At 49.7% G+C, this 26,563-nt stretch overlaps 1 protein-coding gene across 5 annotated transcripts in view; it reads left to right on the top strand.

Moving 5' to 3' along the window:
- MYO7A (myosin VIIA) overlaps positions 1–26,563 on the top strand; it is a 112,241-nt gene that overhangs the window by 70,198 nt on the left and 15,480 nt on the right. The window contains exons 31-44 of one of the 5 annotated variants that reach the window (XR_011467021.1): positions 821–1,048; positions 12,009–12,179; positions 14,578–14,695; positions 15,432–15,558; positions 16,618–16,880; positions 17,813–18,003; positions 18,690–18,814; positions 19,500–19,657; positions 20,613–20,766; positions 22,138–22,293; positions 22,803–22,908; positions 24,988–25,101; positions 26,177–26,269; positions 26,445–26,551. Coding sequence is in view for 3 of the 5 variants with exons in the window: in XM_070383653.1 (XP_070239754.1) it covers positions 821–1,048; positions 12,009–12,179; positions 14,578–14,695; positions 15,432–15,558; positions 16,618–16,880; positions 17,813–18,003; positions 18,690–18,814; positions 19,500–19,657; positions 20,613–20,766; positions 22,138–22,293; positions 22,803–22,908; positions 24,988–25,101; positions 26,177–26,264; positions 26,445–26,551 (2,106 nt within the window). In the remaining 2 variants the exon portion in view is untranslated. Of the gene's footprint in view, positions 1–820; positions 1,049–12,008; positions 12,180–14,577; positions 14,696–15,431; positions 15,559–16,617; positions 16,881–17,812; positions 18,004–18,689; positions 18,815–19,499; positions 19,658–20,612; positions 20,767–22,137; positions 22,294–22,802; positions 22,909–23,143; positions 25,102–26,176; positions 26,270–26,444; positions 26,552–26,563 lie in introns of those variants that run through there. The other 4 variants (XM_070383655.1, XM_070383653.1, XM_070383654.1 and 1 more) reach the window with 4 other exon arrangements.

The raw sequence follows: 26,563 nt of genomic DNA, 5'->3' as shown, positions 1-26,563 counted from the left end.
CTGGCTCTGAGATCCAGTTTTCCTGTTTGCAAATGGACTTATGATTCCTTATCAGGAATGGTAGTTTCTTTGGACTTGTTTCGGACTGCCTAGACCTAGAGTGTGTGCCTCCCGGGGAACATGTGGGCCTGGAGCCTTCGCTGCTGAGCCGGGCCTTGTTATTGTTGGTTTGTCGCTAAGTCATGACTGACTCTGTGTGACCCCATGGACTGTGACCCACCAGGCTCCTCTGTCCATGGGATTTGCCAAGGCAAGAATACTAGAGTGGGTTGCCATTTCCTTTTCTGGGGAATCTGCCATTTCCTTCTCCAGGGGATCTTCCTGACCCAGGGATCGAACCTGCATCTCTTGTGTCTCCTGCACTGGCAGATGGATTCTTTACCACTGAGCTACCAGAGCAGCTGAGCTGGGTCTGGATGTGGGTAACTTTTGCCTGCACACCCAGGATCACCACAGGCCACAGAGATGCCCCCACCCCCATCCTAGCAGGTCCAGTGATAGCAGCATGTTTTCTGATGCCATTTCTCTCACCAACAGACACCTTCTGCATCTTCAGTGACCATGTGCCCGTTAGAGTTTCACAAAAAACTTCCATTAGGAAATAGGAATCCCTTGGTTGCTGTGCCAGCTCAGCGCCCGTGGTGGGATCCAGGGTTCCCCTTGGCTGGTCTGCCTCCTGGGTGACCTGGGCAGACCCCTCCTTGCCCTGAGCCTTGGTTTTCCATCTGAACCAGAACAGTTGGCGCAGTTGATGGCTCCTTGCAGTCCTTCCCCGCCTGCTCACCCTTCCGCTGGGTGACCTCTAACCCTGTGCCCGCAGGTGTCCTCCCTGGGCAGTGGCAGCGACCACGTCATGGACGCTATCTCCCAATGTGAACAGTACGCCAAGGAGCAGGGTGCCCAGGAGCGCAACGCCCCGTGGAGGCTCTTCTTCCGCAAGGAGGTCTTCACGCCCTGGCACAACCCCTCAGAAGACAATGTGGCCACTAACCTCATCTACCAGCAGGTGGTGCGAGGGGTCAAGTTTGGGGAGTACAGGTGTGAGAAGGTGAGTGAGAGCTGATCTTCTGGCTGAGCTTGCTTGGTTCTTAGTTGCCTGTTTGCTGAATTTGGCTGAGTGTTGCTATCCCTGACTCACCATCAGTGAATGGGAAGGTTAGCCACATGGAGGTGGGGTGTCATCTAGGCTCCTCTTAGATTTAACACCAACCCCGTAGGCTGGGAAAGAGTGAAGGCAGGAGGAGAAGGGGGCGACAGAGGACGAGATGGTTGGATGGCATCACTGATTCAATGGACATGAGTTTGAGCAAGCTCTGGGAGATAGTGACAGACAGGGAAGCCTGGCAGGCTACAGTCCACAGGGTCAGACGTGACTGAAGTGACTGAGCATGGCACAACAGAGCGAGGGCTTTGAAGAATAGCCTGAATTCTGCCTGTGGGAGGTGTTCCTGCCCTGCTGCAGTGACTGCATGGTGCAGAGTACGTGCTTCACAACTTGCTGTATTGTTCTTTTTTAAAAAAATCTCTATCAAATCATTTTATTTACTTATTTATTTATATTGGAGTATATTTGATTTACAATGTTGTGTTAGATTCAGGTTTACAGCAAAGTGATTTAGTTATATGTAAACATATATTCATTCTTCTTTGGATTCTTTTCCCATATAGCTTATTACAGAGTATTGATAGAATTCCCTGTGCTATATAGTAGATCCTTATTGATTATCTATTTTATTAATACATGTAGTAGTGTATATATGTTAACCCCAACCTCCAAATTTATCCCATACTCTTTTCCTCTTTGGTAACCTGAAATTTGTTTTTGAAGTCAGTGTCTCTTTTTCTGTTTTGTAAATAAGTTCATTTGTATAATTTTTCTTAGATTCCACATATAAGAGATATCATATGATATTTGTCTTTCATTGATTTACTTTACTTAGTATGATAATCTCTTGGTTCATCCATGTTGCTGCAAATGGCATTATTTCATTCTTTTTAATGGTTGAGTAATATTCTATTGTGGGGCTTTCCAGATGGCTCAGTGGTAAAGAATCCACCTGACAAGCAGGAGACATGTGTTCAATTCCTGGTTTGGGAAGATCCCCTGAAGAAACAAATGGCAATCCACTCCAGTATTCTTACCTGGGAAATCCCATGGACAGAGGATCCTGGTGGGCTACAGTCCATGGGGTTGCAAAAGAGTCGGACACAACTTAGCAACTAAACAGCAACAATATTCTTTTGTGTATATATATGCGTGACATATTCTTGGGCTTCTCTGGTGGCTCAGATGGTGAAGAATCTGCCTGCAGTGTGGGAGACCTGGGTTCGATCCCTGGGTTGGGAAGATCCCCTGGAAAAGGGAATGGCTACCCACTCCAGTATTCTTGCCTGAAGAATTCCATGGACAGAGGAGCCTGGCGGGCTACAGTCCATGGGGTTGTAGAGAGTGAGACATGACTGAGCGACTAACACTTTCACTTTCACGACATATTTTTTATCCATTTCTCTTTCGGTGGACATTTAGGTTGCTTCCATGTCTTGGCTATTATAAACAGCACTGCAGTGAACACTGGGGCACATATATCTTTTCAAAGTATGGTTTTCTCTGGATATATGCCCAGGAGTGAGATTGCTAGATCACATGGTAGTTCTATTTTTAGTTTTTAAAAGACCTGTCATACTGTTTCCATAGTGTGTTTGCTTAGTTGTTCAATAGCTATGCCAAATTTACATTCCCATCAGCAGTGTAGGAGGGTTCCTTTTTCTCCATATCCTCGCCAGCATTTATTATTTGTAGACTTTTTGAATATGACCTTTCTGATTGGGTGTGAGGTGATACTTCATTATAGTTTTGGTTTGCATTTCTCTGATATAATTAGTGATATTTACCATCTTTCATGTGCTTTTTGACCATCTGTATGTCTTTGGAGAAATGTCTATTTAGATCGTCTGCCCATTTTTTGATTAGGTTGTTTGTTTGCTACTGAGTTCCGTGAGTTGTTTGTACATATTGGAGATTAATTCCTTGTTGTTTGCATTGTTTGCAAATATTTTCTCCCGTTCTCTGTTATCTGTTTGTTTTGTTGGTGATTTCCTTTGCTGTGCAAAAGCATTTGAATTTCCTACATGTTTATTTTTGTTTTTATTTTCACTACTCTAGGAGATGGATTGGAAAAGATATTGCTGCAATTTATGTCACAGAATGTTCTGCCTATCTTTTCCTCCAAGAGTTTTATAGTATCCAGTCTTACATTTAGGTCTTTAATCCATTTTGAGCTTACATTTGTGTATGGTATTAGAGAATGTTCTAATTTCATTCTTTTACATGGAGCTGTCCAGCTTTCCCAACACCATTTATTGAAGAGACTGTCTTTTCTCCATTGTATAGTTTTGCCTCCTTTGTCACACATTAGTTGACCATAGGTGCCTGGGCTTATTTCTGGACTTTCTATTATGTTCCATTGATCTATATTTCTACTTGTGTGCCAGTACCCTACTGTTTGACTGTAGCTTTGTAGTAAATAGTCTGAAGTCAGACAGCCTGATTCCTCCAGTTCCATTTTCTTTTTTCTCAAGATTGCTTTGGCTATTCGGGTTCTTTTGTGTCTCTCTACAGATTTTAAAGGTTTTTATTTTAGTTCTGTGAAAAATGCCATTGGTAATTTGAGAGGGATTGCACTGAATCCATAGATTGCCTTGGACAGTACAGACATTTTGACAATATTGACTCTTCTAATGTAAGAACATGGTATATCTTTCCATCTGTTTATGTCACCTTCAGTTTCTTTCATCAACATCTTACAGTTTTCAGAGTACAGGGTTTTTGCCTTCTTACAGAGGTCTATTCCTAGGTATTTTATTGTTTTTGATGTGATGGTAAATGGGATTGTTTCCTTAATTTCTCTTTCTGATTTTTGTTGTTAGTGTATAGAAATGCAAGATATTTCTGCATATTAATTTTGTAGTCTGAAAATTTACCAAGTTCATTCATGAGCTCTAGTAGTTTTCTGGTAGCATCTTTAGGATTTTCCATGTACAGTAGGTCCCCTACATTTGAACGAGTTCTTTTCTGAGAGTGCATCCATGAGTCTAATTGTTTTATGTCTGACAGTTATCCTAGGTATCCAACTAACATAATCAGCTATATAGTACTATACTATAATAGTCTTATAGTACTTTGCACACAAATAATCCATAAAAGACAGCAAAATAAAACATTTCTAATCTTGCATGTAGTACCTTCAAAGTACAGTACAACCCCTGGCATAGAGAGGCTGGAATTGAGTAAATAGGCAAGAAGGTTATTGACTGGAGGAGGGAGAGGAGGCAGGAGATGGTAGAGCTGAAGGATCACCAGCACTAGGAGATGGAGGGCAAGCTGCAGTCTCACTTATGTCTGACACTGACGGCACAGGTTCTGGCTCCTTGCTGGATTCAGTTCTATCTACCCTCTTGAAAAAATGATCCAGCGATGTCTGGGTAGAAGCTGTTTTTTTCTCATCATCATGACACAGTGGCCCTGGATGGCATTCTACACAGCAGCTGCAAGCTTCGTGCACTGTTCTGTGCTTAGGTTCTGTGCCTCAAAACTGGTAGTGCCTCCTCAAATCCAGAAGATCTTGCCATTCCTGTGTCGTGAATCTGTTTGGTTACTTCTTCCTCTCGTCTCTCTTTGTCCTGTGTCTGAGCCTCCAGTTCCATCAGGTCTTCATTAGTAAACTCCTTGTGTTGCATAGCAAGGAGTTCAATGAAGTCATCCTCTTGCAGATCTAGCTTGAAATAAAGACAATGTACTAGTGTACTCTATACTGGAGAAGGCGATGGCACCCCACTCCAGTACTCCTGCCTGGAAAATCCCATGGACGGAGGAGCCTGGTAGGCTGCAGTCCATGGGGTTGCTGAGGGTTGGACACGACTGAGCGACTTCACTTTCACTTTTCACTTTCATGCATTGGAGAAGGAAATGGCAACCCACTCCAGTGTTCTTGCCTGGAGAATCCCAGGGACGGGGGAGCCTGGTGGGCTGCTGTCTATGGGGTCGAGCAGAGTTGGACACGACTGAAGCGACTTAGCAGCAGCAGCAGTACTCTATACAGTACTGTGCAGTAAAGTACACAAAAGCACAGCGGGCTACTTGGAGAGGGTGCACACATGTGACAATGTATGCCAGATACATGAACTGACTTATGTGCCTGGACATGCAACATGTTTACACCTTTGAAAGTTCACAACCTGAAGGTTCGTATGTAGGGGACTTACTGTATAGTATCATACCATATGAAAACAGCGACTATTTTATTTCTTTTTCAATTTGGATTTCTTTTATTCCTTTTATTTCCTTTTATTTCTTCTCTGATTGACATGGCTACAACTTCCGAAACTACATTGAATAAAAGGGGCAAGAGTGGACATCCTTCTCTTGTTTTTGGTCTTAAAGGAAATACCTTCAGTTTTTCACCATGGTGAAGGATGTTAGATGTGGTTTTGTCATATATGGCCTTTGTTATGTTGAGTTAGTTTCTCTCCATGCCCACTTTTTGGAGAATTTTTATCACATATGGTTGTTGAATTCTGTCAAAAGCTTTTTCTGCTTGTATGAGGTTGATCGTATTGTTTTTATTCTTCAGTTTTCTGCATGTATTAGGTTGATCATATTGATTTGCCAATATTGAAGAATTTTTGCATCCCTGGGATAAATCTCACTTGATCATGGTGTATGATCCTTTGACTGTAGTGTTGGATTTGGTTTGCTTGTATTTTGTTGAGGGTTTTTCTGTCTGTGTTCATCAGTGATTTTCTTTTTTTTTTTTTGGTGATATCTTTGTCTGGTTTTGGTATCAGGGTGATGGTGGCCTCATAGAATGAGTTTGGGAGTGTTGTTCTGGAATTTTTTGAAACAGTTTCAGAAATATAGATGTTAATCCTTCTCTAAATATTTGATAGAATTAGTCTGTGAAGGCATCTGGTCCTAGATGTTTTGTTTGTTTGAAGTTTTTAAATCACAGTTTCAATGTCAGTACTTGTGATTGGTCTGTTTGTATTTTCTATTTCTTCTAGGTTCAGTTCTGGAAGATTGTACGTCTCTAAGAATTTATCCATTTCCTCTAGATTGTCCATTTTATTGTTATATAGTTGCTTGTAGTAGTATCAGAATCCTTTGTATTTCTGTGGTATTGTAATTTCTCCTTTTTCATTTCCAATTTTATTGATTTGCCCCCTCTCCCTTTTTTTCTTGATGAGTCTGGCTAAAGGTTTATCAGTCTAATCTTTTTGAAGAAGCAGCTTTTAGTTTCATTGATCTTTGGGATTATTTTCTTTGTCTCTATTTCATCTATTTCTAATCTTTATGATTTTCTTCCTTCTACTAACTTTGGGCTCTGTTTGTTCTTCTTTCTCTAGTTGCTTTGGTGTAATGTTAGATTGTTTATTTGAGATTTTTCTTCTTGTGTGATATAAGATTGTATTGTATGAACTTCCCTCTTAGAACAGCTTTGCTGCATTTCACAGGTTTTGGATTATCATGTTTTTGTTTTCATTTGTCTCTAGGAATTTTCTGATTTCCCCTTTGATTTCTCCATTGATTATTTAGTAGCATGTTTATCCTCCATGTGTTTGTGTTTTCTGTACAATTTTTTTTCTTGTTGCTGATTTCTAATTTCATAGCTTTATGGTCAGAAAAGATGCTTGATGTGATTTCACTTTTTATTTATTAAGGCTAGCTTTATGGCCCAGCATGTGATCTACTCTGGAGAATGTTCTGTCTACACTTGAAAAGAATGTGCATTTGCTGCTTTTGGGTGAAATGCTTTATAAATATCAGTTAAGTCCACCTGGTCTAATGTGTCGTTTAAGACCTGTGTTTGTTTATTGATTTCCTGTCTGGATGATCTGTCCATTGATGTAAACAGGGTGTTAAAGTCCTCCACTATTATTGTGTTACTGTCAATACATTCTTTTATGGCTGTTAGCATTTGCCTTATATATTGAGGTGCCCCTATGTTGGGTCCATTATATATTTATAGTAGTTTCTTCTTGGATTGATTCCTTGGTCATTATATAGTGTCCTCCTTTGTCTTTATAACAGTCTTTATTTTAAAGCCTATTTTGTCTAATAGGAGTGTTACTACTCCAGCTTTCTTTTGATGTCTATTTACATGGAATGTGTTTTTTCATCCCCTCACTTTCAGTCTGTGTATGTCCCTACATCTGAAGTGGGTTTCTTGTAGACAGAATATACATGGGTCTTGGTTTTGTATCCATTCAGCTAGTGTATGTCTTTTGGTTACCGCATTTAATTCATTTTCCTTTAAGGTAATTACCAATATGTATGCTCTTATTGGGGCTTGCCAGGTGGCGATAGTGGTAAGGAACCTGTCTGACAATGCAGGAGATGTAAGAGACACTGGTTCAGTCTCTGGGTTGGGAAGATCCCCTGGAGGAGAGCATGGCAACCCATTTCAGTATTCTTGCCTGAAGAATCCCATGGGCAGAGGAGCTTGGCAGGCTACAGCCCATAGTGTCGCAAAGAGTTAGACACAACTGAAGTGACTTAGCACTCACTTACGCATGTTCTTACTGCCATTTTGTTAATTGTTTTGGGATTGTTTTTGTAGTTCTTGCTTCTTCTCTTCCTTTTTTGTTCTCTCCTCTTGTGATTTGATGACTATATTTAGTGTTGTGTTTGGATTCCTTTTTCTTTTTTGTGTGTGTATCTATTGTAGATTTTTGGCTTGTGGTTACCATGAAGTTTCAATATAGCAGTCTACATGTATCCAAGACTATTTTAAGTTGCTGGTCGCTTAATTTCAAATACATTTCTAATATCCTGCATTTGTACCCTCTTCTCACAATTGCTGAGTTTGATATCATCTTTGTGTGTAAATGATTTCCTGCCTTTACTGCATGTTTGCTTTTACCAGTGAGCTTTCCCATTCGTTATTTTCTTGTTTCTAGTTGTAGACTTTTCTGTCTAGAGAAGTTTCTTTAGCATTTGTTTCAAAGTTAGTCTGGTGGTGCTGAATTCTCCTAGCTTCTACTTGTCTGTAAAGCTTTTGATTTCTCCATTGAATCTGAATGAGAGCCTTGTTGGGTATTCTTGTTTGTAGGTTTTTCCATTTCATCACTTTAAATATATTGTGTCACTCCCTTCTGGCCTGCAGAGTTTCTGCTGAAAAATCATCTGATAACATTACAGATATTCCTATGCTGCTTTTCCCTTGTTGCTTTTAATATTTTCTTTTTGTCTTCAATTTTTGTCAGTATATTAATATGTATCAGCATGTTCTTCCTTGAAGTTATCCTGTGTGGGACTTTTTGCTTCCTGGACTTGGGTGGCTGTTTCCTTTCCTGTATTTGGGAAGTTTCCACCTGTTATCTCTTCAAATATGTTCTCAGCCCTTTCTCTCCCTCTTCTTCTTCTGTGACCTGTATAATGTGAATGTTAGTGTGTTTAATGTTTTCTTAGAGGTCTCTTAAACTATCCTCATTTCATTTTTTTTTCTGTATTCTTTTTGTTCTATGGCAGTGATTTTCACCTTTATGTCTCCTGGCTCACTTATCCTTTCTTCTGCCTCATTCTATTTTTCCTCCTAGTGTATTTTTCATTTCGGTTATTGTTCATCTCTAATTTTCTTTAAATTTTCTAGCTCTTTGTTAAACATTTATTTTATCTTCTCAGTCTATGCCTTCATTCTTTTTCTGAGATCTTTGATCATCTTTATCATCATTACTTTGAATTCTTTTTCAGGTAGGTTGTCTGTCTTCCCTTCACTTAGTTGTTCTTCTGTGTTTTATCTTTGTTCCTTCATCTGGAACATATTCTTCTGCTGTCTCAATTTGTCTTTCTATGTTTGCAGTCCCACAGGCTGCAGGATTATAGTTCCTCTTGCTTTTGGTGTCTGCCCTTTGGTGGACAGGGTAGTCTAAGAGGCTTGTGCAGGCTTCCTGGTGTGACGGACTGGTGCCTGCTCACTGGTGGCTAGAGCTGGATCTTGTCCCTCTGGTGGGCAAGGCTGTGTCAAGGGTGTATTTAAGAGAAGGCTGTGGGCTCAGGAAGACTTTAAGCTGCTGTCTGCTGTGTGATGGGGCTGTGTTCCTGTCCTTTTGGTTGTTTGTCCTGGTGCATCACAGCATTGGCGCCTTTGGCTGTTGAGTGGGGCCACATCTTTTTTTTTTTTTTTAATTTTTTATTCCTTTATTTCTCATGTGTTCCCCATCCTGAACCCTCCTCCCTCCTCCCTCCCCATACCATCCCTCTGGGTCATCCCAGTGCACCAGCCCCAAGCATCCAGCATCGTGCATTGAACCTGGACTGGCATCTCGTTTCATACATGACATTTCACATGTTTCAATGCCATTCTCCCAAATCTTCCCACCCTCTCCCTCTCCCACAGAGTCCATAAGCCTGTTCTATACATCAGTGTCTCTTTTGCTATCTCGTATACAGGGTTATCGTTACCATCTTTCTAAATTCCATATATATGCGTTAGTATACTGTATTGGTGTTTTTCCTTCTGGCTTACTTCACTCTGTATAATAGGCTCCAGTTTCATCCACCTCATTAGAACTGATTCAAATGTATTCTTTTTAATGGCTGAGTAATACTCCATTGTGTATATGTACCACAGCTTTCTTATCCATTCATCTGCTGATGGGCATCTAAGTTGCTTCCATGTCCTGGCTATTATAAACAGTGCTGTGATGAACATTGGGGTACACGTGTCTCTTTCCCTTCTGGTTTCCTCAGTGTGTATGCCCAGCAGTGGAATTGCTGGATCATAAGGCAGTTCTATTTCCAGTTTTCCAAGGAATCTCCACACTGTTCTCCATAGTGGCTGTACTAGTTTGCATTCCCACCAACAGTGTAAGAGGGTTCCCTTTTCTCCACACCCTCTCCAGCATTTATTATTTGTAGACTTTTGGATCGCAGCCATTCTGACTGGTGTGAAATGGTATCTCATAGTGGTTTTGATTTGCATTTCTCTGATAATGAGTGATGTTGAGCATCTTTTCATGTGTTTGTTAGCCATCTGTATGTCTTCTTTGGAGAAATGTCTATTTAGATCTTTGGCCCATTTTTTGATTGGGTCATTTATTTTTCTGGAGTTGAGCTGTAGGAGTTGCTTGTATATTTTTGAGATTAGTTGTTTGTCGGTTGCTTCATTTGCTATTATTTTCTCCCATTCTGAAGGCTGTCTTTTCACCTTGCTAATAGTTTCCTTTGATGTGCAGAAGCTTTTAAGTTTAATCAGGTCCCATTTGTTTATTTTTGCTTTTATTTCCAATATTCTGGGAGGTGGGTCATAGAGGATCCTGCTGTGATGTATGTCAGAGAGTGTTTTGCCTATGTTCTCCTCTAGGAGTTTTATAGTTTCTGGTCTTATGTTGAGATCTTTAATCCATTTTGAGTTGATGTCAAAATTGTGGCCTCCAGGACAACTCTATGCCAAAGAATACTCTGGGTATTCCCTCCCCCACAAGTGTACTTGTCCTCACAGTGAGCCATAGTTTTCCCCCCTACCTCTCCAGGAGACCCTCCAAGACCTGCAGGCTCCTATGGAGCTGCTGCTTTGTCCTGGGTCCAAGTGCATGTGAAACCTTGTTTGCACCCTCTGAGACTGGAGTCTCTGTTTCTCCCAGTCCTGTAAAATTCCTGCAGTTAAGCCCAGGTGGCCTTCAAAGCCAAATGCTCTGGGGGCTTTTCCTCCCTTCGTCAGACCCCCACACTGGGGAGCCTGATATGAGACTCAGAACTCTCACTCCTGTGGAAAAGCTTCTGCAATGTAATTATTTTCCAGTTTGTGGTTGCCCACCCAGAATATATGGGATTTGATTTTATGGGGAATGCACCCTTCCTACTGTCTCATTGTGGCTTCTTCTTTGTCTTTGGAAGTAGAGTATCTTTTCTGGTAGGTTCCAGTCCTTTTTTGTTGATGATTTTCCAGTGTTAGTTGTGGTTTTGGTGTTTTCATGAGAGAAGGTGAGCTCAGGTCCTTTCAGTCTACCATCTTATTCTGTGCATCTTGCTGTATTGTTCTGAATTACTCTAGAAACTTCTCTAAAGGAGTAAGAGATCCACTCATTTACAGCAGAGTTTGCAAACATGTATCCTTTTATCTCTGAGGACAGGACTGACGTGGGTGCTTTGTTTTTGATGGTTTTATGACATTTATGGTTCTGCTGGTGATTAGATGGAGGAATGAGGATGGAAATGAAGGGATGTGTTGGCAGCAGAGGCAGCAATGGTGGAGGTAGTGATGGTGCAGGTGATGGTAAGGGTAGTGATGATGATGGTGGTGAGGGTGGTGGTGGGGTAATAATGGTTTTGGTGTTGGTGAACTGATATTCAAGTAGAATATATTAGTATAGCCATATCAGTGGCTAAAACTTTGAAATACTTTAAGCTGGTTGGAAAACTACTGTCTTCAAGGTGCCCAAGAGTCTTTCTCTATCACTCCTGCTTCCAGAGCCCAAGGGAGCCCCGGGCAGGCATCTCTGGGGCTGCCATGCACCGGGCTTAGGCAGAAAAGGGGCAAATGCTTAGTGCCCATCTGGCACTCCGCAGCCTCTGTAGTATAGCCCAGTGGTTGCTCAGTACCTTGACTATCCCCAGGTAGTGTCGCGGTGGTGATGGAGGTAGTCATGGTGATACATCCACCCACCTCTGACAGTCTCATACCCAGGCCTCCTATTCTCCAGGGAAGGACCTTCTCACCAGGCTGAGAATGTAGTGGCTGACCCAGTACTGATGGGCTGGCTGGTCCCTCTGGGTCAGCTCATGTGCCCTTGGGCATAGTCCAGCTCTGTGCTGGTGCTGAGGTGGGGGCCCAGGAGCAGGCACATGGGACCCTGCCCTTGGGCTGCTCATGGTTCCACCAAGCAGATGGGAGCTCCTGGTGAGTTAGGCAGAGCACAGAGTCCCCAAGGCTGGGTCTGAAAGTACAGGAGGCTTGGTGGCCTGGAACAGCTTCCCAGAGCTTGTTTTGATGAGCTCTCCCCCTACCTAGGAGGATGACCTGGCTGAACTGGCCTCCCAGCAGTACTTCGTGGACTATGGCTCCGAAATGATCCTGGAGCGCCTGCTGAACCTCGTTCCCACCTACATCCCTGACCGCGAGATCACGCCACTGAGGACGCTGGAGAAGTGGGCCCAGCTGGCCATTGCGGCCCACAAGAAGGTCAGAGGGCTGGGGTTTCGAAGGGAGGGCTTTATGGTAACCTGGATGAGGGGTAGGGACCTGAGAACTCAAAGGGGTCACGGCTCTTACCTGACATCTGTCTATCCATGGGATGGGGGGACAGGATGGCACCTTGACTTCCTGGCTGCCAGCAGCCTTTCTCCACTGTGGACATCGGTTCACTGGAGTTTTGTGCCCTCTGGGCTGGACGCCAGGGACACAGATGGATTAAATCCAGTCCTGTGCTCTTACTAGCCCTGCAGGTCAGGAGGGTGGTTGCACATTAGAGAAGCTTCTAGGAGGTGCACCTCCTTTCTCCCTGGAAGAGCTCTGGCTCAACTTCCTGCCTGGGGAATTCGAGGTACAGGCCTCCCTCTGCCTCTTACTTGAGGCCCCAGGTCCATAACCAGCCCTGAGTAGCTCTGTTCTAAACTAACAGACCCACCCCAAGTAGGGCAGGGGAGGCCTTGTAGGGTGGGAGGACCCTGGCTGCTGGAGGGGTCCATAGGCCACCCCCCCACCCCCATCTCCAGGCCCTGGTTGTATAAGAGCAGAATCATCTTTGCACACAAGGTGTCAAGGGCTCCAAGATCAGTGTGTCTCATCCCCTTCCCCATGAGGCCTCTTTCCTAACCCGGGAGCCCCGCGTGTCTCCCCCTGAGCTCTGCCTTCCCTGGTGAGCTGCCCACAAATCTCCACCTGTACCCGAACGCTCCTGGCACCCTCTCTGCTTCTAGGCCTGGCTCACCCCCGAGGACCTCCCTGTCCTCAGTGCCCCCAGAAGAGATGCATTTCTCCTTCCCACCCCCTCCTGCAACCTCCTTTCCCTCACCTCTCATTCCGGGTCAGCTGCTGAAGCCCATCCATTCTGTCTCCCAGCAGCTCCAGCCTCCGTCCCCACCTTGGCTCTTCTGCCTTCCCCGGGTCCTCGGTGGCCACCACCAAGGTGCATGTGACATGTGGCCTGTTCTGGGTTGGGTGCTGCTGTTCATGAATTCCTTTCATTTTGGGTGCTTGCCGTGTGTTGGGCACCACAGCAGACCCTGGAGACTCAGCTGTGGGCAAAACAGGTGTGCTCTCTGCCCTCCCGGAGCCCATGACCGAGCTCACTGGGTCTCTGCCGGACTGTAGTGCCTGGCCTGTGCAGCCCAGAGCTCTGGGCCAGACCCCTTGTATGGTGGATAGAGAATTAGTGTGATTATTAGGGTCAGAGGGGTACCCATGTTTTATTTTGAGATAATTTCAAGCTTATGAGAAAGTTGTGGGTTAAAAAAACTGGACCTGCTGTGTACAGTATACACCTCACCCAGATTCACCACTTGTTAACGTTGTCCCACTGCTGCTGTGACTTTCTCAGCACACATACCCGTTATTTTTTCTGAGCTATTGGAGATTAGACTTGCGACACTGAGCCCCTTATTCCTGAATACTCACAACTCCTGGGTTTTCTTTTCTTTTTTCCTTATTTGGTCGCATCCGGTCTTAGCTGCAGCACACGGGATCTTGGTTACGTCACGTGGGTCTTGCCTTGCAGCGCATGGACTCTCTGGTTGTGGTGCCCTGGCTCCAAGGCACACAGGCTCAGCAGTCGTGGCTTGGAGGCTTAGCTGCTCAGAGGCATGTGGGATCTTAGTTTCCTGACCAGGGATCGAACCTAAATCCCCTGTATTGCAAGGTGGCTTCTTAACCACTGGACCACCAGGGAAGTCCTGTCACAGCTCCTGGGATGGCACTGCTTCCGGGCCCTCTTAGTGCATGGAAATGCAACCGCTTAGGTGCTGGCACACATGTGTCTTTATCCATGCTTGTATTTGTAGGTGATAAAAACTATAGGTTCATTCTGATCACTTCAGTCCTACTTCAGTCCCACCAAGTGCTTGTTAAAATGCAGCAGGATATTTTCAGACAATAAAACACTGGTGCATTCATTTCTTGTGGAAGTGTTGGATTGTCCCCCAGCCGCTTGCCCCCATCAGGCTCCAATCATTCTCCACGCTGCTGTCTTCCTAACTCTCAGGTTCACCTGTCAGTTTCCCCTAAATGCCCAGCCTTGCAGCGATGGGTGGCCTCACCCACAGTTCTGTATGACCTGGCTCCTGCCCACCCATTTCCCACTCCCTCTTCTTGGTCATGCCTGGCACCGCTCCCCCACACTTAGCCACTCATGTTCTTGTTCCCCAAACACCTCTCCTGCCCACTGCCCTTGTGTCTCAATGGCTCACTGCTGTTGGTGGAATTGGAGGAAGACGGAGCGATGGGGATGCTGTGGGCTGGTGGGGTGAGGTGAGGCCGGGTGCATACAAGGACATAGTGGCCCAGGGCCCGCTTCTGGCTTTGGGGACAGGGACAGAGCTTGTGCCATGTCTTTTCTCCCCTGTCCTTGTCTGTGCTCCTCCAGGGAATTTATGCCCAGAGGAGAACTGATGCTCAGAAGGTCAAAGAGGATGTGGTCAACTATGCCCGCTTCAAGTGGCCCTTGCTCTTCTCCAGGTTTTATGAAGCCTACAAGTTCTCAGGTAACCCCAGCCCTCTTGCCTCCCGTCCCTCCCTCGAGGGCTTCAGCTCACAGCCAGGGGAGGAGAGTGGCCTGGGCCAGACTCCCCGGTCAACCAGCCTTCTGCTCGCATGGCTGCTTGGTCCCCAGGTCAGTGTGCTGAGCAGATCCTCCCTCTCTGCAGTCCAGTAGGGCTCTGTGGCACTTAGTAGGTGCTCAGCCACACACTGGGTGGAACAACTGAGTAATGTGGTCATTAAAGCACCTACTGTGTACAGAATAGGGTGGCTGACCCCATGAAGTTGAGAGTGGATGCAGCTGTCACAAACCCACATGGGCCATTTGCTTAGTCATCCTTGGGCGTCAGCATCAGGCACCTGCTCCATACCAGGCCCTGTGCTGGTGCTGGCTTTGCAGAACCACCAAATATCGGGTTGGAGGGAACCTTTGGGGCTCAGTTAGTGTGACCCACCTCCTCCATATCCTACCACACCGCTCTCAGGGCCTTGTCCCAAGTCGCGCAGACCAGCGGTAGGGACAGTGTGCAAACCCAGTTCCTTAATCCAGCACTCTCTTCCCACTGCATCTGGGGTTTTGTCTTGTGGGGAAGTTGTGTTCTCTAAGTCTCAGTTCCCCCATCTGTAAAATGGACATCAGTGTACCCCACGCTGGCCATCTCCATGGTGGTTACGAGGATTGGGAAGGGCTGGGCCTGGGCCTGGGCTGGCGCCCTCTCAGTGCCCCTGTCTCTGCCCCAGGCCCCAACCTCCCCAAGAACGACGTGATTGTGGCGGTCAACTGGACAGGTGTCTACTTTGTGGATGAGCAGGAGCAGGTGCTTCTGGAGCTGTCCTTCCCCGAGATCATGGCCGTGTCCAGCAGTAGGTCAGTCTAGCCCCTCACACCCCGCTTTAGTGCAGGGCGGGGACTTGTCCGGAGCCGCACAAAGGCCAGTGGCAGGTGTGGGACTCAAGTGCAGGGTCCTGATTCAACACTTTCTGAAGTGAAGCAGGCAGATGGAGACACAGTCAGACAGAGCGGGGAGGAGAGGGCTCCGAGGTCTTTCCTGCAGGTCATGGGGGCCTTGGAGGGAAGCCCCTACCTCACAGAGGACATGACCAAGATGCAGAGACACACAGTGGCCTGTCCTGCTCGCACACGATTGAGAGTATGTGCTGTGCCCTGCAGACCCCGGCACCTTCCTCCCAATAGGGTGGGGGGTGGGTCTTTATGGCACATTCCTGGTTGTGCTGAGAACAGTGGTTAGAACAGTCAGGGACAGTCAAACATGTGCAAAAAGAGCTGGCCTGACACCCAGGGGCCTGAGTGGGACTCGCCTCCATGTCCTCATCTCTCAAATGGAGGTCCTAACTTTCCTGCAATAACAGAGTAAGAGTGGTGAGGAAAAAATGCCACAGTTGATGGGAGTCTTTGTAAACAGAGAAGCGCGATGCATATGGGAGCAGCGTTGGGAGTGGGTCCTGCAAGGGACTCTTCCCAGCAGTGCCTCACCCCCATCCGGGGCTTGTAGGAGTGTCTCTGAGCTGTGTCCAATGTGGGCCAGACTTGAGTCATGTCCAGCTCTGACCGAGCACCTGGGATGCAGTGGTGCCAAGATAATCCTTGTTCTCTTGTAGCTGCAGTTGAGAGGGGAGATGGACATCAAATAAGCCATTTTTCAAGTAGGGACCAGTGTGCTGAGGTCTGTGGGAGGGCTTCCTGGAGGAAATGGTAGATAGGCTGAGCCCTAAAGGGTGAGTAGGAATTAGACAACAAGAGGGAAATGAGCTCCCCAGGCAGGCCTCCCCAGACCATGGATGACTCTGGCCCAGCCACGGCTGACTCAGGCTGAGCTCTGGCTCCCGGGGCCCTTTGTCACCCTGGCTGGGCCGGCCTCTCTCTGGTCAGGCCACTCCTGACTGGGCTGGCCTTGGTCTCCTTCAGGGAGTGCCGTGTCTTGCTCTCGCTGGGCTGCTCTGACCTGGGCTGTGCTGGACTGACCCCGACGGGGCCCTGTTCTCCGTGTTGGTCATGCAGGGGAGCGAAGTTGGCGGCCCCCAGCTTCACGCTGGCCACCATCAAGGGGGATGAGTACACCTTCACCTCCAGCAATGCTGAGGACATCCGTGACCTGGTGGTCACCTTCCTGGAGGGGCTCCGCAAGAGGTCTAAGTATGTGGTGGCCCTGCAGGACAACCCCAACCCTGGTGAGTGGCTCCTGGCACCAGCTGCCAGTTCCTGGGTCAGGGTGTTAGGTAGATCGCATGCCCTGGCCTTCTCCTGATGTTCAAAATCTCAAGTGCCTGTTACTCTGCCTTCCCCAGACACCTGCTGTGCCAAATGGACCAAACAGCTCACCTCTGTGCCTTTGATCTGTGCCCCATGGGAAACCTCCCTCCCCCTGATCCTACATACTTATCACCTGCCACCTTCTCCACATGAGATCAGGGGTTCCTCCTCAGTGTTCCCCAAATACCATCTTCAAGTGATGACAGCAATAGCAACTATAAACCGTGCATCCCTGGTCCATAGGCCTTTGAGGTCCTGGGCAGAGCTCGAGAAAGAGATGAACCCCAGCCCTGCCGTCGTGGGGAAGGGGTGGGAGCAGATCGTGACAGTCCCTGTGACAGAGCAGTGACCTGGGAAGCTCAGAGGCTATGGGAACCTGGGTTGGGGGAAGTGGCCCCCATGCAGCCTGGGGTTCAGGGAGGACATTTGTGTGAGCAGAATGTTTGGGGCAGAGAGGATCACAGAGCCGAGGCTGGAGAGCACAGGTTGGAGGCTGGGAACTGCAGATAGATCGGTTTGGCTGAAATGGGTGAGGGAAGGTGGAAGGGGCAAGAAGGCGGAGGCAGAGGAAGTCAGAAAGACAGTCACCAGCAATAGGCCTTGTGAGCCTGTCGAGGAATATCTTTTAGGACAGTGAGGAGCCATGGAAGGCTTTCGACCAACGACTGTGTCTGTGTGGGGGGTTGTGGCAAGGTGGCTCCTGAGCAGACCTGAGAGGGACAGGGCCTCAGTTCCAGTGGGGAGGAGCGGCTTATAGATCATCAACCCAAATAAAGGTGCTCCAACCCACCTCTGACCTCTCTGCCCCTCCCCCGACACCCGTGCGGCCCCGCCCACCTCTGCCTTCCAGCGGGCGAGGAGTCCGGCTTCCTCAGCTTCGCCAAGGGGGACCTCCTCATCCTGGACCACGACACGGGCGAACAGGTGATGAACTCGGGCTGGGCCAGCGGCATCAACGAGAGGACCAAGCAGCGTGGGGACTTCCCCACTGACTGCGTTTATGTCATGCCTACTGTCACTATGCCACCGAGGGAGATTGTGGTATGTGGCTGGCTGGGGGTGGTAGACGGATGGGAGGCTCCTTGGCCCCTCCTTGTCTTATTCCCACATCATAAAATAAGAGTGGGGGATTACTGTAGATTCATGCTGTGCAGCTTCTATGAAGATGATCCAGGGGACCACAAACTTAAAAGTTGGGGCAACTATTAAACTGGTCCCAGGTGGAGAGGAGCCTAGAAACTGCTTCAGATGAGGACCTGCCCCGGCTGGGGGATCAGAGGAGAGTGGCCTAGGGGATGGGAGGACGGGGATGGGGCTTGCCCTGTCTAAAAAGGCAGTGAGGTCAGAGCTGGGAAGGCAGGCCCTGGCTCCTCTGGAATCTCCCTTCCCATCCCCCCAGCCAACACTGAGGACTCGGAACCCAGCTTTCCAGATGTTTCCTGAGCCACTTCTCACACTGTGTCCCCTGCCTTGTCCAGGCTTTCTGATGACCCCACCTCGTTCAGACAGGGCACTGAGGGAAGGGTCTTAAGCCCAGCATGATGGAGGCAGTGGTAATGTCAGAGATTCCCCAGAAAGAAAGGGGCTCCCGGGTCAGACAGGCCCAGGGCCCACCCCCAAGAAGGCAGTCTTCCCCAGCCCCAGTCAAGAAGGCTCTGGGCTTTACCATGTTGATCCAGGGCCCCTAGTTGGAGAGCTGACTTCAGCTCCTGTCTCTTGGTCTCTAGGCCCTTGTCACCATGACCCCCGACCAGAGGCAGGATGTTATCCGACTCCTGCAGCTGCGAACGGCAGAGCCCGAGGCGCGCGCCAAACCCTACACACTGGAGGAGTTTTCCTACGACTACTTCAGGTGATGGGGAAAGGGAGACAGGCGAGGAACTACAGGCTTCTGCTACTCTCCGGTCTGCGTAGTGGGGTCACATTGTGGTGCCCCCATCTGTGAGAAGGGCCTGGTCAGAGGGAGCCAGAGGGCAGTTTCAGTCTATCGAGGTGACCCTTCTCATGTCGTGTCATCTTATCCTTCCTTCATTTGAGATCCTGTGGCTATGCTGCCCTAGGTGGAGTCCTGGGCACTCAGGACGTGAGCCTGTTCTCGCCTCATGGACTCACAGTCCTGGTGGGGAGGCAGGCGTGAAAGCAGGCAGCTGTTGTCCGGTGTGCCTGGTGTTGTGATGGAGATGCTGGGTAGGGGTGGAGATGGAGAGGAGGCTTCCTGGGGCAAGTGGTGTCTGGGCTGCTGGGTGGAGGAGTGCCATGGGCAATGCATGCCATGGCCTGAGCAGAGGGAGCAGAGAGGAGCCAGGGCGAGCAGGCTGGGGAGGTAGGCAGGGCTGGCCGGGGCCCAGCCAGCCTTGTTAGTGTCTCTATTTGTCAGCTGAGAAAGTAAGGCCTGGGCAGAGCTGGTGAGTCATCCCAGGTCACAGGGGACAGCAGGGGAGCGCAGGGCTGGTTCCCTATGCTCAGCCTCCTGCACGGGGTGGGATGGGGCTGGAGTTATAACCTGGCCGTCGGTGCCAACTGTCTGTGCTCCGCAGGCCCCCACCCAAGCACACACTGAGCCGCGTCATGGTGTCCAAGGCCCGCGGCAAGGACCGGCTGTGGAGCCACACGCGGGAGCCGCTCAAGCAGGCCCTGCTCAAGAAGATCCTGGGCAGCGAGGAGCTCTCACAGGAGGCCTGCATGGCCTTCACTGATATCCGCACCCACAGAGGGTGGGGGATGACATGGAGGGCAGGCAGGGGCCACAGGGAGGGGTCCCCCAGGGGAGGGTGGGACCAGGCTGGGCCTCTAGGGTGTTCGTCACCTACTTCCTTCCAAGGGGCCCTGCTGGGGCCTGGGCAGACATGGAGGGATGCTGACGGGGTGACTCCCTTACCAGGGTGCCGGGGGCTGTCCCCGTCCGCTGTCTCCTCACACCCTGTCATTTGGTTGACAGATTTAAACTGTGCCGTGTGCTGGGCCAGGCATGGAGACACGGGGGTGAGCAGATTCTGGCCTCATGGTGCCTGTAATTGATTTGAGAGGGGAGGCATGCTGGTCAGGGTCAGTGCTGTGATGGGGCCCGACAGCACAGTGGCCTGACCTGGCCTTGGAGAACAGGGAGGGCTTCCTGGATGAAATGACATCTAGGCTGGAGACCCGCCTGGGCCCGTCCAAGGGGAGATGGGTGAAGAATGTTCCTGACAGAGGGAGAAGCATGCATAAAGGCCCTGAGGCAAAACAAAGCCTGGCTGTTTCAAGGGCACAGATTAACTCAGCACAGCTAGAGCGTAGAGTTCAAGAAGGGAATTCAAAGACCTGGGCTGATGGATGAAAGGTTCCCCAAGCCTGTTAAGAAGCTGGGACTGTGTCCTGCAGCCACGGGGAGTGGTACAGTTGGATTTGGGATTTGGAAAGTTGGTTCTGGTTGCTATAAGGATTCCTGTTGTGAGGTTGGGGCCTGGAGCAGGGTGGCCAGAGGACCTGGGGAGAGAGGGTGGGCAGCGGGCATGCAGGGCAGTGTTGGCACACTATGCCCATCTCCTGGGTGAGCAGCCTGAGGCCAGGGCCACAGGGTCAGGGAGGGCAGACCCTGTTGGAGAGAGTGGCTGCCTGCCTCCCGGCCAGTGCTCCCTGATTGGCCACGGCCTTCCTTGACGGCTCCCCACCTGTGCTCAAGTACATGGGTGACTACCCGTCCAAGAGGATGCGCTCCGTCAATGAGCTCACCGACCAGATCTTCGAGGGAGCCCTGAAGGCCGAGCCCCTCAAGGACGAGGTGTATGTGCAGATCCTGAAGCAGCTGACTGACAACCACATCAGGTTTGCCGGGGTGGTGGGAGGGTGAGGAGAGGGTGAGGGGAGGGTGGTGGGAGGGTGAGGGGCAGGCCCCCACCCCTGGGGCTAACCGCTGAAGGTAAGACGGGGAGCTCACTCCCTGCCGAGGCAGCAGCAGCTCTGCCTGGGAGCCATCCTCCTTCATTTGGAGCAGGAAGGTGTCCTCGGGGCTCTCCCTCAAGGTCCATGGAGGAGGGTCAAGAACCAAAGGTGGTGGCTGTGCCCTCGGAGTCTGTCCTCCCCCCAAGTTGAACAGCCCCAGCTCCTCCTCATTTCCCGCTGCCCCCTGCCTGGACACCTCCTCTGGACACCTGTCTCCAGCCCAGATGCCACTGTCTGCCTGTGGGTGCATCTCCTGAGCAGTTGTCCCGTCCCTCACTCAGGCTGAGCAGGCTGTCTGTCAGAAGCTCTGGCCATAAATTCTCATGGGCTGGGGGTGACCCGGAGGGTGTCACCTCCTCCCTGATGGTCCAGACTGTGGCAGGAGGGGGAGTCACGCACATGCTCATCTCAGAGCCAGAGACAAGCCCCACTCTCTCCCCTTATTCCCAGGCCTCCAACTCCCTCCCTAGCCTTGTCACTCTCTCCATCTCTTACAAAAATCCACCACTGGACCACATGTCAGATCTTTTCACACAGCTAAACTTTTGTACATGCCCACAGCCAAGAAAACCTTTCATATCCTCTGCATATTAGAATTTGCCTCATCCTTCCAAGCCTGGATCAGATGCCACCTCCTTCTGGAAGCCCTCCAAGCTTCCCTCTTTCCAGGCCCAGGGAGCTCAGAGGAGTGCCTGAGGGAGCTCTGGGGCTGGTCTAACTCAGGGCTGCTCAAGTAATCATGTTCATTGTGCTCAGTTGCTCAGTCATGTCTGACTTTGCAACCCCCTGAACCATAGCCCACCAGGCTCCTCTGTCCATGGAATTCTCCAGGCAAGGATACTGGAGTGGGTTGCCATTTTCCTCCTTCAGGGCATCTTCCTGACCCAGGGATCGAACCTGTGTCTCTTGCTTCAAGTAACAGGCGAGTTAAAAAGCTCCTGCCAGAATAAACCACATACTGCTTCCTTCATAGGAAAGTCTTGCTTAAAAAAAAAACAAAACAAAACAAAAACTTAACTGAACCCAGAGTGCTTGGTGACATAGTGATTTTCATTTTGGCACAAGCACTTTGCCTCTGAGTGACAAGTAAGTGTGTGGCCTGGGGCAGGTTGGTCGACCACACTTTGAGTAGCATATTTGGATCTGACTGTTGGGTGGGTGGGTCCATGTTGGTCTCAGAGAAGGGTGGGGGTGAGGCCAGGCATGTGCTGCCCTGGTGAGGAGCCCTGCTGGACACCATGCCTCTTCCCGCAGGTACAGTGAGGAGCGGGGCTGGGAGCTGCTCTGGTTGTGCACAGGGCTCTTCCCACCCAGCAACATCCTCCTGCCCCACGTGCAGCGCTTCCTGCAGTCCCGCAAACACTGCCCACTTGCCATCGACTGCCTGCAGCGACTCCAGAAAGCCCTGAGGTACGGCCGTCTGCAAGGGACAGGGGGCAGCGGGCACAGTGTGGGCCCTGGGATGGGCTTCTGGCCACATGGGCTAGGGAGATGAGTCCCTTGCGATGCTGAGGTCATGACAGTGGTTGGGACCCATCTTTGGGGTCCCACAGCTGCCCAGTAGACAAAGGTTGTAGTGCCTAGTACCATTCTGGACAGCTTGAGAGTCTGGTTGCTCAGAAAGCTATTTTCTGTCAAGTCTGTTGGGGAGGCAGATGCCGGGGTTGCACTGCATACTCTGTGAAGCTCACTTGCATCCTTGGCTTCATTTGGTCCCCTCCATATCCCTATTGGTGGGTACCATTATCATCTTGTTTTACAGATGAGGAACAAAAGGCTTGAGTTTGTGACTGTCACCTAGTAGGAAGTGGTGGACAGGGATTAGGACTGGGGTTTGCCTGACTCCGAAGTTCCCTCTGTTCTCTGCTTCCCATGGCTACTTCGTGACTTGGCCCCTCCCCTCTTCACCTGGTTTTCAGAAATGGGTCCCGGAAGTACCCCCCACACTTGGTGGAGGTGGAAGCCATCCAGCACAAAACCACCCAGATTTTCCACAAGGTCTACTTTCCTGATGACACTGACGAGGTAAGGGACTCTGGCTTCTTCGTCTGTGGGTGCCCCTGAAGGATGTGGCTCCCTTGGGGACATGGGGCAGCCCTGATGCCTCTCCCCTACCACCCCCATCTTTGCCCCCATTGTCCTGCCCCTCAGTGGAGCTGGGGCCATAGACTCCTTGGGTCAGGAGCCCTTGGGTTCCTGGTCTAGCCTCCCACTAACTGGATCAGCTTCCTTGACAAGGTCATCCCTCCCTTTCTCGGAGGAGTCTCTGTCTTGCAGGAACGTGCTTTCTCCCTCCGAGTTGAGCTCTGTGTTGATGTCACCTCCCCGATGCCCATTCTGTTCCTGGGCACAGGCCTGCCTGCTCCACAGCCCCAGACCTCCCCTGTTGTCCTAAGTCCACTCTCCTGCAGACCCCTTTCGTCCTTTTCACTTGACCTGAGTCTCCTCTACCTTGGTCCCCTGGGCAGAGGTCTTATTTGTCTTCTTGTCACACCCATTTGGTCAGGCTGACTTCTGATCTATTCTCCCTTCCCCATCCCAGCATAGCATCTCATTCAGATAAACAAGACCAACATTGAAACTTTTGGTTTGAAAAGCAGCTTAACAACTTGTTTAGAGACTAGAGACTCAGAAATAACTATTTTAGGATTCTAGACACAAGGACAGAAAATCTTGCTAAAATCCTTTCCTGTCCCTGGTGGAAGGTTACATGGAACATCCCCCCCGACCCCCAAACTGCCCTCCTTCTTCTAAACTTCCCTGGACTCACCTATCCCTCTCAGCCCGTCTGGGCGGCTTCCTCCCTCATGACGCCTCACCTTTCTGGAGTTTGTTTTCTCCCTTCTTCAGTCTCTTTTATTCCACCCGCCCTGTCTCTTCTGCGCTTCCTTGGCCTCTGCCGTCACTCATGCTTGTACAGCCACACCCAGGACCCTGGAGGCCAAGGCTTGAAACTTCTTGGGGGGTTGGGAAGGGCACCATCTGGGAAGATCCAGACAGGAGGTGCTTTTACTTTTTTAAAATTTATTTTTAATGGAAGTATAGTTCATGTACAATATTATGAGTGTCAGCTGTACAACACAGTGATTCACCATTTTAAAGATGATTTTATTTATTTTTTTGGCTGTGCTTGGTCTTCGTTGCTGCGCAGACTTTTCTCTAGCTGCGGCGAGCGGGGGTTGCTCTTTGTTGCGGCGCAGAGGCTTCTCACTGTGGTGGCTTCTCTTGTTGCGGAGCACAGGCTCTCGGGACGCAGCCTTCAGCAGTTGTGGTTCCTGGGCTCTAGAGCACAGCCTCACTAGTTGTGGCTCACAGGCTTTGTTGCTCTGAGGCATGTGGGATCTTCTTGGATCAGGGTTTGAACCCATGCCTTCTGCATTGGCAGGCAGATTCTTTACCATTGAGCCACCAGGGGAGCCCATGAATCACAGTTTTTCAAGGCTGTATTCCATTTATAGTTATTATAAAATATTGGCTATATTCCCTGTGTTGTACAGTATATCCTTGTAGCTTGTTTATTTTATACATAGTAGTTTGTATACTGGAGAAGGCAATGGCACCCCACTCCAGTACTCTTGCCTGGAAAATTCCATGGATGGAGAAGCCTGGTAGGCTGCCGTCTCTGGGGTCGCACAGAGTCGGACACGACTGAAGTGACTTCACTTTCACATTTCACTTTCATGCATTGGAGAAGGAAATGGCAACCCACTCCAGCATTCTTGCCTGGAGAATCCCAGGGACAGGGAAGCCTGGTAGGCTGCCGTCTCTGGGGTTGCACAGAGTCGGACACGACTGAAGTGACTTCACTTTCACATTTCACTTTCATGCATTGGAGAAGGAAATGGCAACCCACTCCAGCATTCTTGCCTGGAGAATCCCAGGGATGGGGGAGCCTGGTAGGCTGCCATCTCTGGGGTCGCACAGAGTCGGACACGACTGAAGTGACTTAGCAGCAACAGTTTGTATACTTAAGCATTGTGCTGAGCTCTGGGGAAGCCCCCTCAGAAGGAGGGTGTCTTGAATGGGAAGGGGCTCTATCTGAGGCCCAGCCATTAGAGGTGCAAGAGGCCCTGCCGGAGCCCAGCAAGTGCTTCCCCGCACCAGGCCTTTGAGGTGGAGTCCAGCACCAAGGCCAAGGACTTCTGCCAGAATATCGCCGCCCGGCTGCTCCTCAAGTCCTCCGAGGGATTCAGCCTCTTTGTCAAAATTGTAGATAAGGTGGGTCATGGGTGGTCATTGGTTGCTAATCTACCTGCTGTTGGGCTGTCTACTGGGAAATTTGCTGGGCCTCTGGGAGCTTATGGGACGGTGGGGGTGGGGAGAGAGACAGAAGGAAGGATGGGGCAAGAGAGGAAGAGGCACTCTTGCACACGGCCTCTGATTCTGCCTCCTCCTTACATCCCTGCAGTGGCCCCTTCCATGCAGCCGCTGTCCCTATATCTCTCTCCTCTGAGCCATTGCACAGCCTGGCTACAGCTCTCTTGGGAGGCACATGGCACTCTGGGTTCTGGACACACTAGGCTCCTCACCCTGCCCCCCAACACATGTACTTTCCAGATTTGATTTGACTGGTCCCTCAGCTGCCAGGCTCTCAGTTCACCTCTGAAAAAGCCCTTGAAGAGAGAGGGTGACTATCCCCACTAATAGATCACAAGTCCCTGGGCTCAGAAAGGTTAAGTAACTTATCCCAGATCACACAGCAGGGACTCAGATCCAGGTAGGTGTGGCTCTGAAGCACAGGGCCCTGCCTCCGCCCCTCATTGACTTCCATGGACATAAATGTGGGGGGACAAAGGTCCAGCTCTAAAGCCCTTCCCTTGGGGCTTCCCTGACCCTTGCACAGGTCAGGTGCTTCCCCTTGCTCACCCAGAGTTCTGTGTGAATTCATGTCTGTCTCCTTACTAGTCTGACCCTGTACCAGACACTGTGACCCGAAGTGATCGGGTGAGGTCCTGGACCTGGGCGGGAGGGACTTAGAGTCTGTGAGTGGCTCAGGAAATGGATGCCAGAGAATGTCCAAAGCAGGGACTGGGCCCCCATCTCAGCCTTTTTTTCCCAAGGTCCTAGGGCAGTGATCAGTGACTCTTTGCTGAATGAGTGGAGTCACTGTCACTGGCCAGACACTCAGCAGGCAAAATTGGGGCAAGATGGGGCTGATCCACAGACACCCACCCTGGCTGCAAGCAGGAATCTTTCTGGAGAAGGGGTTGTCGGGGAGGCCTTGGGTGGGAAAATCAGAGAACTCAGTATTGCTCAAATTAAAATGAGTGGACTAGAATGACCGTGTCCCTAGGTCATCAGCGTCCCTGAGAATGACTTCTTCTTCGACTTTGTACGACATCTGACGGACTGGATAAAGAAAGCCCGGCCTGTCAGGGATGGTAACGTGAGGCTGAGTCCTGGGATCGTCTGAGGTCTGGGGCTGGCAGGTGCTGGCTGAGTGCCATACCTGAGGCCCAAGTGGGTGGGGCCCCAGGCTGGGGCTTCCTCCGGGGCTGGTGCTGGGCTGGACAGCCCTCTGTGCTGGCATCTTCTGGGTGACCGCCTGCCCTCTGCCTCAGGAGTCGTGCCCTCGCTGACCTACCAAGTGTTCTTCATGAAGAAGCTGTGGACCACCACAGTGCCGGGGAAGGACCCCATGGCCGACTCTATCTTCCACTATTACCAGGTGAGCTGCCCG

Source organism: Bos mutus, chromosome 15, assembly GCF_027580195.1.
Source record: "Bos mutus isolate GX-2022 chromosome 15, NWIPB_WYAK_1.1, whole genome shotgun sequence".
In the NCBI taxonomy this organism is placed as follows: domain Eukaryota; kingdom Metazoa; phylum Chordata; class Mammalia; order Artiodactyla; family Bovidae; genus Bos; species Bos mutus.
Note: the sequence above shows the minus strand (reverse complement) of the source record. Positions and strands in the feature narration are given on the sequence as shown.